Source organism: Microcaecilia unicolor, chromosome 7, assembly GCF_901765095.1.
Source record: "Microcaecilia unicolor chromosome 7, aMicUni1.1, whole genome shotgun sequence".
NCBI classification, from domain to species: Eukaryota; Metazoa; Chordata; class Amphibia; order Gymnophiona; family Siphonopidae; genus Microcaecilia; species Microcaecilia unicolor.
The window spans coordinates 94,523,571-94,538,374 of NC_044037.1; the positions used below are offsets into that span (position 1 = coordinate 94,523,571).

The following is a 14,804-nucleotide window of genomic DNA, read 5'->3' on the forward strand; positions in this document are numbered from 1 at the left end:
TAACCCTTGAAATTTCCCACAATGTGTACACAGATCTGCCCAATAGCATTATATCTGTTCACAAGGCCAGAACATGTGACTCAAATCAGCCCCTTACACTTTACATTTGGGACATTCATCCCTATCAATAATTATGTGTGCTCTAGATGCTTCATGGGGGGGAGGGGTATGGACCCTTAGGCAGATTTTATATGGCATCTCATGCAAATTATTAATAATATGTAGTCTTATAGATATTTTGCAAGCTAGATTTCAGAAAGTCTGCCAAGAGACAACAATTCAATTTGTTACTCCGAGACTGCTAGGGATCCATAGGCTAAACCCTGATTACTTCACACAACAGGCCCTTCTGGAAAAGGGAAAGACACATCTGTGCTTGAGCTTCTAAACAAAGTTTTTCATAGTTGTTCTCAGTGAACACTGATGAGGACAAGGGGTTTGCATTGTACATAAGTACATAAGTAGTGCCATACTGGGAAAGACCAAAGGTCCATCTAGCCCAGCATCCTGTCACCGACAGTGGCCAATCCAGGTCAAGGGCACCTGGCACGCTCCCCAAACGTAAAAACATTCCAGACAAGTTATACCTAAAAATGCGGAATTTTTCCAAGTCCATTTAATAGCGGTCTATGGACTTGTCCTTTAGGAATCTATCTAACCCCTTTTTAAACTCCGTCAAGCTAACCGCCCGTACCACGTTCTCTGGCAACGAATTCCAGAGTCTAATTACACGTTGGGTGAAGAAAAATTTTCTCCGATTCGTTTTAAATTTACCACACTGTAGCTTCAACTCATGCCCTCTAGTCCTAGTATTTTTGGATAGCGTGAACAGTCGCTTCACATCCACCCGATCCATTCCACTCATTATTTTATACACTTCTATCATATCTCCCCTCAGCCGTCTCTTCTCCAAGCTAAAAAGCCCTAGCCTTCTCAGCCTCTCTTCATAGGAAAGTCGTCCCATCCCCACTATCATTTTCGTCGCCCTTCGCTGTACCTTTTCCAATTCTACTATATCTTTTTTGAGATACGGAGACCAGTACTGAACACAATACTCCAGGTGCGGTCGCACCATGGAGCGATACAACGGCATTATAACATCCGCACACCTGGACTCCATACCCTTCCTAATAACACCCAACATTCTATTCGTTTTCCTAGCCGCAGCAGCACACTGAGCAGAAGGTTTCAGCGTATCATCGACGACGACACCCAGATCCCTTTCTTGATCCGTAACTCCTAACGTGGAACCTTGCAAGACGTAGCTATAATTCGGGTTCCTCTTACCCACATGCATCACTTTGCACTTGTCAACATTGAACTTCATCTGCCACTTGCACGCCCAATCTCCCAGTCTCGCAAGGTCCTCCTGTAATCGTTCACATTCCTCCTGCGACTTGACGACCCTGAATAATTTTGTGTCATCGGCGAATTTAATTACCTCACTAGTTATTCCCATCTCTAGGTCATTTATAAATACATTAAAAAGCAACGGACCCAGCACAGACCCCTGCGGGACCCCACTAACTACCCTCCTCCACTGAGAATACTGGCCACGCAATCCTACTCTCTGCTTCCTATCTTTCAACCAGTTCTTAATCCATAATAATACCCTACCTCCGATTCCATGACTCTGCAATTTCTTCAGGAGTCTTTCGTGCGGCACTTTGTCAAACGCCTTCTGAAAATCCAGATATACAATATCAACCGGCTCCCCATTGTCCACATGTTTGCTTACCCCCTCAAAAAAATGCATTAGATTGGTGAGGCAAGACTTCCCTTCACTAAATCCGTGCTGACTTTGTCTCATCAGTCCATGTTTTTGTATATGCTCTGCAATTTTATTCTTAATAATAGCCTCCACCATCTTGCCCGGCACCGACGTCAGACTCACCGGTCTATAATTTCCCGGATCTCCTCTGGAACCCTTCTTAAAAATCGGAGTAACATTGGCTACCCTCCAGTCTTCCGGTACTACACTCGATTTTAGGGACAGATTGCATATTTCTAACAGTAGCTCCGCAAGTTCATTTTTTAGTTCTATTAATACTCTGGGATGAATACCATCAGGTCCCGGTGATTTACTACTCTTCAGCTTGCTGAACTGACCCATTACATCCTCCAAGGTTACAGAGAATTCGTTTAGTTTCTCCGACTCCCCCGCTTCAAATATTCTTTCCGGCACCGGTGTCCCCCCCAAATCCTCCTCGGTGAAGACCGAAGCAAAGAATTCATTTAATTTCTCCGCTACGGCTTTGTCCTCCCTGATCGCCCCTTTAACACCATTTTCGTCCAGCGGCCCAACCGACTCTTTGGCCGGTTTCCTGCTTTTAATGTATCTAAAAAAATTTTTACTATGTATTTTTGCTTCCAACGCTAATTTCTTCTCAAAGTCCTTTTTTGCCCTCCTTATCTCCGCTTTGCATTTGGCTTGGCATTCCTTATGATCTATCCTGTTACTTTCAGTTGGTTCTCTTCTCCACTTTCTGAAGGATTGTTTTTTGGCTCTAATGACTTCCTTTATCTTACTGTTTAGCCACGCCGGCTGACGTTTAGTCTTTTTTCCCTTTTTTCTAATACGTGGAATATATTTGTCCTGAACCTCCAGGATGGTGTTTTTAAACAGCATCCACGCCTGACGCAAGTTTTTTACTCTGCGAGCTGCTCCTTTCAGTCTTTTTTTCACCATTTTTCTCATTTTGTCGTAATCACCTTTTCTATAGTTAAACGCTAGCGTACTTGATTTCCTAGTTTCACTTCCTTCAATGCCAATATCAAAACCGATCATATTATGATCACTGTTATCAAGCGGCCCTCGTACCGTTACCCCCTGCACTAGATCATGAGCACCACTAAGGACTAAGTCTAGTATTTTTCCTTCTCTTGTCGGCTCCTGAACTAGCTGTTCCATGAAGCTGTCCTTGATTTCATCAAGAAATCTTATGTCCCTTGCGTGTACAGATGTTACATTAACCCAGTCTATATGCGGGTAATTGAAATCCCCCATTATTATTGTGTTGCCCAGTTTGTTTGCGTCCCTGATTTCCTTTAACATTTCCGCATCCGTCTGTTCGTCCTGGCCAGGCGGACGGTAGTACACTCCTATCACTATCCTTTTCCCCTTTGCACATGGAATTTCAATCCACAGTGATTCCAAGGAGTGTTTTGTTTCCTGCAGAATTTTCAATCTATTTGATTCAAGGCTCTCGTTAATATACAATGCTACCCCTCCACCAATCCGATTCACCCTATCACTACGATATAATTTGTACCCCGGTATGACAGTGTCCCACTGGTTATCCTCCTTCCACCAGGTCTCAGAGATGCCTATTATATCTAATTTTTCATTTAGTGCAATATATTCTAACTCCCCCATCTTATTTCTTAGGCTCCTGGCATTCGCATATAGACATTTCAAACTATGTTTGTTGTTCCTAAGTACATCATGTTTAGTACTTGACAGTATTAATTGGCAATCTTTTGTCTGATTTTTATTGTTATTTAAGGATACCCGATCTACTACAATCTCTTTTGCAACCTCACTATCAGGATACTCTATCTTCCCTGTTATGGTGATATCTTTGAAAGATACCTTATCCCAAACCATGCTCTTTTGAGCGACTGTCGGCCTTCCCCCCATTTCTAGTTTAAAAGCTGCTCTATCTCCTTCTTAAACGCCGATGCCAGCAGCCTGGTCCCACTCTGGTTAAGATGGAGCCCATCCTTTCGGAATAGGCTCCCCCTTCCCCAGAATGTTGCCCAGTTCCTAACAAATCTAAAGCCCTCCTCCCTGCACCATCGTCTCATCCACGCATTGAGACTCTGGAGCTCTGCCTGTCTCTTGGGCCCTGCGCGTGGCACAGGTAGCATTTCAGAAAATGCTACCCTGGAGGATCTGGATTTCAGCTTTCTACCTAAGAGCCTAAATTTTGCTTCCAGAACCTCTCTCCCACATTTTCCTATGTCATTAGTACCCACATGTACCAAGACAGCCGTCTCCTCCCCAGCACTATATAAAATCCTATCTAGGTGACGCGTGAGGTCCGCCACCTTCGCACCAGGCAGGCAAGTCACCAGGCGATCCTCACGTCCACCAGCCACCCAGCTATCTATATGCCTAATGATCGAATCACCAAGTACAACAGCTGTAAAGTAGTCGGGTATATCAAAGTGGTCAATATTTGGTCCTATTCTGTTTGTAATCCCTTAAAGGACTTCATTGTACATTATCATCTACTAGTTGAAATAAATGTTTAAAAATTAATGTTTTTCCATAAATCAAGAGCCTGCTGGTGAAAAGTCAGGATTCTCACATATAGGTAAAAATTATGTTATAGTAGCTGAAGGAAACAAGATGGCGTTCGAGGAGGATGTTGGCCTCTGAGCTCCTGACTCTCGTTAAGCTCTAGGTTGAGATTTCCCTACCCGACGGACATCATGGGTAAGAGGAAAGGGAAGACGGTGACGCTAACCTCCTCAGCTCCCGTAAGCTCTACTCCCCGGCAGCTGACACTTGAGAGTTGTGGAGTACAGAGAATTGAGCCGCAGACACACACGAAGGCCAGCTCTGACGTAGGATCACCAGACTGCAGTATCGAGGGGGCATCGTTAAGCCCACCATCATTCTCTGCTCCTGCATGACCCGGAAGCAGTTTGCTTGCAGCGGGATTCCAGCCTGTAGAGCCGTCCGAAGAGGCAGGCCTACAGAATGTGAGAGGAGGGCCCTCTGCAATGGCGACCCCAGTTACGACTACTACCTGGAAAGAAGGGGTAGTAAACCCTCTCTACACCAGTGAATTGGGAAGTGCCTCCGGGGGTATTCGTGGACCGGTAAAACCAGCAGTGATCACCCTAGAGAGCCTATGGGATGCCATCCAGGGCATGAACAACAACCTACTCCAGGTAACTGATGTTATAAAAGAGGATATAAATTCCCTAAAAACTTTTCAGAATCTTACTGCTTCTCAAGCACAGAAAAATGAAGAACAAATTGGGACAATGAATGGTGAAATTAAACTTCTCCATGACTTAACAACTACAATACTTAAGGATAAAGAGGTACTGGTTAAAAAAAGTTGAATACCTTGACAACCAAGCAAGAAGGAATAACCTTAGACTTCTTAATTTTCCTAAAATACCATTAATTCCGCCAGTTGACATGTTTAAAAGATATTTGGAAGAAGTCTTAAATATTCCTAAGGATGCCTTACCACCGGTTGCCAAGGCGCAGTATATCTTTGGAGTTAAATCTACCTCACCAGAAGCCCCACCTGATTTAAATATATGTTTTTTTGGAAAACTCTTTAGAGACAGTGACACAGAGATTGACTCTTATAGTTTCTTTTGCTTTTGAAGTAGATAGAAATAATATTTTTCGTTTGTATTTTAAGCATATGCAAGCCAAATTTATGGGGGATAAAATCCAGATTTATCCAGACCTCAACAGGGATACTCAGAAAAGACGTCGTGACTTTTTAATTTTAAAGCCAAGGATTATTGCCTTAGGCGGATTGTATATGCTGAAGTATCCCTGTGGATGCTTGGTTACACTTGAAAATGTTAGTTATGTTTTCTTAGACCCTCAAAAATTGGCTGTATTTATAAAAGCCAAGGAAGAGGGGAAGGTTCTACCCTGAATGACAACATAGGAAAAGGTACTGTTAATGCCTGCTTGTGTGTGGATAACGCTCTCCACCTTGATTGATTAAATTTATTTCCTTTCTATTTTTCTGATATCTTGTTTCCCTAAATATGGTGGTCATTATGTATATGATTTATTTTCCTTTGATATGACAATATTGTTTAATTAATCTTAAACCTTGCATTTATAGTGATATGAATGTATTATTTTCAAAAGTTATAAAAAAAAAAAAATTATGTTATAGTAGATTGTCCCAGAAAGCTCTTGCAGAGCACCTTCCACACTGTGCTTTACAGAATAAACAAATGATTTGTGTTTACTCATTCTAATCTACTCAAGATTCTATAGACCTCTATCTGATTTTCCTTCAGCAGTTCCTTCTACAAGTTGAAGAGCTCTAACTTCTTTAGCCTCTCCTCATAGGGTAGTCATTTCAGCCCCTTAAATCATTTTGGCCCAGGGGCATAGCCAGACAACAGATTTTGGGTGGGCCTAGGCAAGAAGTGGGTGGGCGAGCATGAAGTGTTCTCCCCACACACCAAAATAATAGCTCAGCTGGTGGGAAAATGCTTCTCTCCACCTTGGCAGTCTGCAGCAGGAATGCACTGAAAACTGAGCATGCACAGGTGCCACTGTCGTGGACAGCAGCGGTTTCGTTACCGTCAGGGGGAAGTTTTCAGCTGGCAGAGCTTGGGATCCACACCAGCTACCGCTAAACGTGTGATACTGTTGGGTGGGCCTGAGCCCTAAGTGGGTGGGCCCCAGCCCACCCAGGCCCACCTGTGGCTACGCCACTGTTTTGGCCACCTTTCACTGTATCTTTTCTAGTTCCACAATCTCATTTTTAAATGAAGCAATTAGAATTGCCTTTTTGTTGTCCTAACATTATCTGATCACTTACCCAATTAACGGACTGAATACCTCAGTTAAGTAGGTAAATCCCTGTGCTTTCTGACTCCATCCCAGGACAATTCCAGCATTACCCGGAGAGAGCCATGGTGTCTGCACTGGATTTTCAGCAGCATTATTCAGAAATCCAGCAATGTCCAGCTCACTGTAATTTAACTGGGCAGTAGCCTCTCCTGCCTGGTTAAAATGTTCAGAATATTTACCCCATGTACATACCCTCATCCTGCCCAGACTCTGCCCATGAGGGCCCCCACATTTAAAGTATGTACCATTGCATTTATGCACCAGTTTATAGAATATCACATAGCCATGATACTGGCACTTTTGTGTGTAACCCCCTGGTTGTATATGTGGTAAATGATTAGGCATTGGCCTAGTTTAAGCCCAGTGGAGTAGGGACAGGGGTACAAAATCACATTTCTTGGTTGAGGTACAGAGCAAGGACTGGTTTATACCAGGAGGCTGAATAAACAGGATCATACCTTTAGCAAATAAACTTCACACAATAACTCAGCCACCTCCAAAGTCTTTAACTGAACTAGAAACTTTACTGAAAACTTCCTTGATGTTCACAGCTCACCAAAAGCAACTTGAATCACAACAGGATATTTCAACTGTGGTTTTAATTTTGTATAAAACACTCCTTCCTCCCAAATAGTATTAAGTAGTTACATTTGTATTCATGCAGCTCTTTCTCAATGCATCTATGCAGTGCAATTCTTAATTACCTTACCCTCTTAGTGGGCAGCCAGGTCAAGACTAGATGGCAACAGTCCTTAGTCCTGCTAAATCAATAAATTTAGTTGTGTGCCAGGCTCTCACTTCAAGAAGAAAGCATTAGGCAGATGCCCTTGCAGGACACTTGAACCCAGTGTTACATATGTTTTTCTTATATGATGTGGAAGGGCATTTTTTCAATATGTCGTCTAAATCTGACTTTGGACATTTTGCTGAAAATGTCCCAAAATCAAGTAGTGAAAATGACCATTTTCAAACCAGAAAAAATATCTATCTTTTTTCTTTGAAAATGGCTATTTCCTAGACATTGTTGTGCTTACTGTGTCTATCTTTTTGGACCATTAAAAAAAACAACAACAAAAAAACGTCCAAGTGAAAAAATCACAAAATCAAGCCATTGGGTTGTAGGAGGAGCCAACTTTCCTAGTAGACTGGCCACACAGGCATCGCAGCAGAACAGTGGGGCACCCTAGGGGAACTGCAGTGGACTTCACATAAAAGGTCCCAGGTATACATTTCACTGTTACTCCCTTATATTGTATGGTGAGCCCTTCAAAACACAAAAATCCTACTGTATCCAACTATACGCCACTACAATAGCCCTTATGGCTGTAGGTGTCACCTTATGGCTGTACGTGTACAGAAGTTTTTTTTTTTTTTTTTGGGGGGGGGGGTAATAGGGTGGATTATGGGCCTGGGTCACCTTCTCTACAGTTCAAAGCACCAACCACTAGGCTATTCAAGGGACCTGCTTGCTGCTCTAATAGGACTGGCCATAACATCAGAAGCTGTCATAGAGGGTGGTATGTAGTTTCATTTACATCTTTGTGGGGTGGGAGGGGGTCAGTCACCACTGAAGGAGTAAGGGGGTGGCATTACTTTATTCTTGTAGTGATCATCTTATCTTTTAGTGCACTTTTTTGTGGCTTATTCGATAACAAAACAGGTCTAGACCAAAATGTCCAACTTACAGCCTTGGATATTTTTGCTTTGTTCCATTATGGCAGAAAAATGTCCAAGTTCTAGGAACGCCCAGATCCTGCCCTTAACATGCTCCTGACACACCCCCTTATGATTTGAAGGAACATTTGATTAACTTCATAGACAAACTTCTAAAAATTGGTTTTGAAAATACCAATTTGGATGTTTTCATGAGAAAAACATCCAAATGCAGATTTATACCACTTTTGGACGTTTTTTTTTTTTTGCTTTTTTGAAAATGAGCACCAATGTCTCCTTTCATCACACAAAGACTATGCTTCTTCTGTAGTATGAATTCAACAACAAACTTCAACTGAAGCATTAGGTAATTAATCTACTTTATACCATACAAATCACCTCAAATTTCTAGATTTTTACAGGCAAATCCCTGTCCCCTTTCACCTTAGAGTCAAAGGTGTTTGTAACCAGATTTAAGCACATGCATTGCAGGTAGGCAGTGTCTTTTCTTTGATGAAAGAAGTTAGAGAATCCTGATGCATCTCACAGGTTTGTTCCACCGCACCCTGCAACTGAGCTCAGGTTTTAAACCTGATCTGGGTAGCACCTGTGTGGATGAATATAAAAGTCTCATCAATGTGCTACTGGTAAACTGTTCTCTGCTAAGGCACAGGTGTCCTAGATCACAAGATGCTGCAAGTTGTCTGGACACATGGATCCTCTCTCACACTGTGGGCAATAATGCACTTCTGTCACACAGTGCACCTTTTTGTAGCTTAGAGTTCTTCACTTTCCAGGCCCTGTAGCACAACTCTCTGGAGTAGCTTAGTTTTTCTTGGTCATGCACACACTCTCCCTTTCCTATAAAGCAATTCCTCCCCTGTCCTTGAGCTTTTTGTTTTGAACTGTACATATGAGTTTCACTTGCTTTTGATCTTCCTGATGTGAGTATTGAACTCTAGGTCTTCTTCTTTTTTTTAATTCTTTCTTCTGTTGTCACTTCCTCTTGGAGCATTGTAAGTCCCTCTGGAATCACTTTTCCTGTGGGCTGTAGAGGCTGCTGGAGAAACCTTTCTCGCTTGCTCTGTTTTCTATCCAGGACTGTTATTGGCTGCTGAATTCTCTTTTTCTGAGATATAACTTTCTGCCTTGTGGATCTTTTGACCCCTCTGTCTATGCTGCTGCTTTTCTTTTCTCTGGGCCAATACAACTTAAAAAAAAAACACCTTTTCATCAGTTTATATAAGCATACAGTACACACACATTTCCATGTTCTTTGGAATAAGGGCTAAATTCAACAAATGGCACCCAAAGTTAGGTGCCAGGATGATTTATGCTAAGCTAATATTCTGTAAAGTGCATTCAGCATGGAACATCCTTTATAGAGTACTAACTTAGTGTGCATTTTGCACCTAACTTTAGATATTATTATTATTATTATTAATAATAATAATAATAATAATAATAATAATAATAATATACTGCTTTTAACTACCACACAGCAGATCAAAGCAATTTAAAATCTAATATTCACATAAAAGAAAGGAACTACAATATCAAAATAGGAAAGGCTTGAGCGTTTACACTAGCCAAAGGCTGGTATAAATGCTCATGCCCAACTGATGGCAGTTAGATGCACAAATGAAGTATTCTATAGCATAAAGCCTAATTTCTGGGAATGTCCCTGAGCCATCCATGCCCGTCCCATGGTCACACCTCCTTTTGAGTTGCACACTATGGAATTTTGGAATGCATGTTGTAAAATAGGGCATAGGGCAGATCCACACATATGTCCTGATGAAAGTGCTTAAGTCCAATAATTGATTGTTAGTACCTAATTGATTCATTAGTTTATGCACAGATTTGGGATCCACGCCCTATTTTGTGTGACCTATACACAATCTGGGGGCAGATGTACATCGTGCACGAGAATTTGTGCACTGGTAGAGGTTATTGTAGGAGCCTATTTTACCAAAGTACATGGGCACCTTTGTTTTCTTTATAAAACATGTAATAAACATCTTAGTTCACACAATAAAGGGGGAAAACCAAAACCATACAAGTTGCAAAAGTAAAACAAGCACAGTAGGGTTGACCAAATAGATAGGGTAAGGAAACCTAGTACATAAAAATGTATTTATTGGGATGAAAACACGTCAGATCTCAAATCATCAGGTACACAGTCACTCTATATGGGCCATATTTCGGCAGTACTGCCTGCATTAGGGGTCAATAAGTTCATACTAAAGAAGTGCCTCTTTTTACTAGTCAAAAAGCAGAATCTCTGTAATAGAAAGCTGCTGCAGAACACTCCAAAGTCTACAGTGCCAAAATCCATCGTGCAGTGTGTGAGAACGAGAAATGCCTGATGATTTCAGATCTGATGTGTTTTCATCCCAATAAAGACTTTTTTGTATACCAGGTTTCCTTACCCCTATCAATTTAGTCAACCCTACTGTGCTTGATTTGCTATAAGCATGCTATTTGACATCTCATATAGGTACTCTCTTATGAAATTAATACCCATACTGTTTACTCACTGTTGAGATGTTGCAACTAAACGCTGTGAACAGCATTTTATTAATTCTGGAAGAAAAATACTTTTGATGGTTTTCCATAAAGTTTCCTTCAGTTCTTTATTTCTCAGGCTATAAATCAAAGGGTTGAGCAGTGGAATTGCAGTTATATGCAATACAATAAGTAGTTTGTTAAGGTCCATGGAGTATGAAGACTTTGGTCTCATGTACACACCTATAGTAGTTCCATAAAATAAAAGGACAACTGTAAGATGGGAGGAACAGGTTGAAAAGGCTTTTTGTCTACCCTTAGCAGAGCGGATTTTTAATACAGCAGAAACAATGTACACGTATGACATTATTGTTAATATGAGTGGAGTAAAACCTAAAAATGGACTTTCAATATAAGTTATATTTTCAATGATATAAGTCTCTGAACATGAAAGGGTCATCAATGCTGTGAAGTCACAGAAGAAATGGTTAATTTCATTGGACCTACAGAAAGAAGATTGTGATAGTAAAATAACATGAGGAAGTGGATTTAGAAATGAAATTGTCCACGAAACAGTGGCTAGAATTATGCAGACTTTCTTGTTCATGATGATGGTGTATCGCAAAGGATTGCAGATGGCAACATAGCGATCATAGGCCATGGCAGTGAGAAGGTAGAACTCAATATCTGTGCAAGCCAGGAACAGGTACATCTGGATCATACATTGTATGAAAAAGATGGTCTTATTCTGTGCTATGAGCACTGCTAACAATTTAGGCACTGTGAGAGTCACATAACAAATTTCTAGGAAGGATAAGTTGCTGAGGAAGAAGAACATGGGACTATGCAGATGGGAAGCAGAGCACACTGTGAATATAATAAGAAGGTTCCCTGTCAAGGACATAAGATAAATAATCAAAAACACAACAAAAAGGAGAGGCTGCATCTGAGGAAACTCAAAGAATCCCAGAATGATGAATTCTGTAATCTTGGTGTGATTCATCTTTTCCATTTCTCCCATTCTGATTAACTGTTGGAATAAGAAAGGGCAAAACAGAAAATTACACAAATGTCTCTCAAGGCTTGACATAGCATGAACTTGTCAAATACTCTGTGTATCTTGTGCCCCCTTTTGTCCTTCTTGTAAAACTTTCAAGGCTCTTAAAACATTGGGGGCTTCTTTTACTAAGTGGCAGTAAGCCCAATGCGGGCTTACCGCTCGCTATAATGGAAGTACCGCCAAAATGGTAAGACACTGTGCAGCGCTCAATCCTTGGCACACCCCCACCAAGAAAAATTATTTATTGATTGATTAATTCTGAAACTATGTAACTGTAGGGATTTGTGCAGATTCTACTAGCATGGAGACATCCATTTGTGGCTGCCTGCCCTGGGAATGAGTCTGTGCACCATGTGCTCCACAGGGTTGAGGCTTACAGGGTCCACAACTGGAAGGTTGTCTACAGCTTTGCACTTCACATTCCTCTTCAGCTGACTCCTTTTGTTTTTGCAGTCTGCAATATCTCCATTTGCAGGATAGAACATAATTAGCTTGGGGCATATGGCCACCCATTCCCAGGGTTGAGGTTGACAATGTCCAGCATCTTGTAGCTTAATCCTGTCCTGGGCCTCATATCCAGTAGATCCTGATGCCAGGGCCCTGTCTTTGTTGTTGGACTCCCTAAACCTGCTGCTTGGTTGCCACCTGCCATATGTGATAGCAGTCACCTCTGGGGGCCTCACTGGTTTCAGTGAGAGTATCAGGCACCTGTTGGGTGGGCAATGTGCTGGACATGGCCTCAGTGTGTGCAGCCTGCCTTGACTATTCCCCTGCTGCTGAACACAGAGTAAATTCTAGTCTGTGCAATGGCAAAGCAGCCCTGCTGGTTTATACCTGACTGGTTGCAATTGTGAGACAACAGACATGTGTATAATAGTATCTTTCCCTTCCCATGTATCTATTCCCTATATTTGTATATAGTTTTTTCACTTCCTTCATCTCTAATTTCATAAGTAGTATTGCAAATCTAAATATGTTGATAGGAAACATCTGTTTGTGCATCTTGCTAAGCTCTCAGCCATGCTGGTTATGGGCAAGGCAGCATGCTGAACAGAGGGTAAACTCTAGTGCGTGCACTGCCTAAACACCTGTTGGTTGATACCAGACTGGTGACTAATGTGAGACAACACACCTTTATTTTGATTACCTGTATGCAGTCAGCCAAATGGATATGGACCTCCTGGGTCAAGAGGGTATATGGGTTTAGGCTCCTGCTGCAAACTGTTAGGCATAGACAGGGAAATGATTAGAGTAGAACAAATATGTCCTATATCAATAGTCCTTTTCATCGGGGTGGCAATACAAATGTCTACCTATCATCTTTGTCAAGAGACACCTATGATGGGAATTTGAAACCAGGCTCCAGCATGCTAGTTTTCCACTAATGCTTATGTCACATACTATCAGGCCCATTAACTCTAACTGTCCGACAGTATCTGTAGGCAGCATTGATAAAGGAGATGCCCAGATTGTGCCCCCTCCAGGGGACAGATGGCTACAGAGTTCAATGGTGATGTAGGTGGGCAGTGAGCCCTATACTGTGACCCACAATGTTGTTTATATAAACTCCATTGTCTTCTCATGTTGAGGTAACTGTAGCAACATAAGGGAATATTGGCATTGGTCATTATAACTAGCCACCCTGCCCAACTCTCCAAAGGGATACTGGCTAAGCTCTAGCTGCAGGGTTTCTGTGAGTGGGGCCTTTCCTGAGAGAGGATATTAGGCTATATATTCCCCTGTCAGGTCCTGTCCTGGTGGTACCCCGGCCACTCTTGGGGTGGGGATGCTCAAGGAATTTTTCTGAAAGAGATGTACAGGAAATGTAGTCAGTGCCTGTACATCTCTCTCAGACTGATTCCTTACATATCTCCTCACCACCTGAGTGGCCTGGGTGCTCCCAGGTCTTGGCAGGAGAATATATGGCTTAGTGTCTCTTCTCAGGAAAGGCCCCACTTACAGATGCCCTACAGCCATGACCTGGAAGCAACTGGGAATTGAACTGTGTGTTGAAAAGGTCCTCCTTGCACACTCCTTTGTCAGGTAATGTGTGGCATAAGGGTTAGGGCTGTGGGCTTTCAAAGCAGCAAATGTGGGTTTGATTCTTTATGGTTACTGTTTTATTTATCTTGCCTTAGCTGCTGCATTGTGCTAGGTAGCCATCTTTATACTGGTCACAGGAAGGTACTGTCCAACATCGCTTCCCCCTCCTCCTATCTTTTCATGCCATGAGGGGGGGGGGGGGCAATGGGACCTGGGGAACATGCCCTGGCTTGTTCTGCTAATGTGGGCCATGGGTAGAGGGGAGGGGGCCTGATGGTGTTCTTTCAGAACTCACTGCATCTGGCCCTCTCTATGTATGGTGCTTGCACATGACTGGTGATGTAATCCTGGGGAATCTGGTTCACACTTACCTTTCCAGGCTGCTCCTGATGGATCTCCATGCCCTCATGGAGACATTGTGGGGTGGCAAGTGGTGGTGTCTTTAAATATTTCTCTCCTGTGCCTGAGGCACAGGAGGACCAGGAGCTCAAACTCCTCCATAGAGAAATTGGGCTCTCTCCTCAGACATGTTGTCCAGACTGAGGGATGCCCTTCCTTGTGCAGAGGTAAATATGCAAATTTTACACATGGAGGGAAGGTATTGCTGTTGCTGTGGATGATTTTTTCAATGCAGGGACCTCGACTGTCATTGCACATTTTCCATAGTGTAGTTCTGAATGGCAGAAATGATTATCTCAGAACTTCTATGTCATTTGCAGTGCATTCTTCTATTCTATGCTTTTTATTGTATTTTTGAATATCAGAAAATGTTTATTTTCCTATTTCATTATAAATTTAGGGGTCCTTTTACTAAGGCACACTAAAATATTTAGCATGTGCAAATGCTTAGATAGGACACACATAGAGATATAATGGGTGTCTTAGCATTTAATACATGCTAAATCTGTTAGCACGCCTTAATAAAAGGACCCCTTAGTTATTTGCATGTGTTTCAATAAACATTTT

The 14,804-nt window shown here is 42.1% G+C and overlaps 1 protein-coding gene across 1 annotated transcript; it reads right to left on the reverse strand.

The window, feature by feature from the left end:
• Positions 1-9,185: 9,185 nt before the first annotated feature.
• On the reverse strand, positions 9,186-14,239 carry LOC115475014 (olfactory receptor 1019-like). Its single transcript, XM_030210753.1, has 3 exons — positions 14,210-14,239; positions 10,768-11,765; positions 9,186-9,423 (listed from the first exon to the last, which is right to left on the reverse strand). Exons 1-3 carry the CDS (start codon positions 14,237-14,239, stop codon positions 9,186-9,188), a joined length of 1,266 nt encoding a protein of 421 aa, XP_030066613.1.
• Positions 14,240-14,804: the final 565 nt, after the last annotated feature.

Bases quoted from the DNA above. Each gene is read 5' to 3' on its own strand.
- LOC115475014 (XM_030210753.1), bottom strand. From the start codon at position 14,239: ATGGAGATCCATCAGGAGCAGCCTGGAAAG. The intron at 11,766-14,209 runs GTAAGTGTGAAC...TTATTCCAACAG, and splicing joins ATCAGGAGCAGCCTGGAAAG to TTAATCAGAATGGGAGAAAT. The intron at 9,424-10,767 runs GTGAGTAAACAG...GTATTGGCCCAG, and splicing joins TTAGTTGCAACATCTCAACA to AGAAAAGAAAAGCAGCAGCA.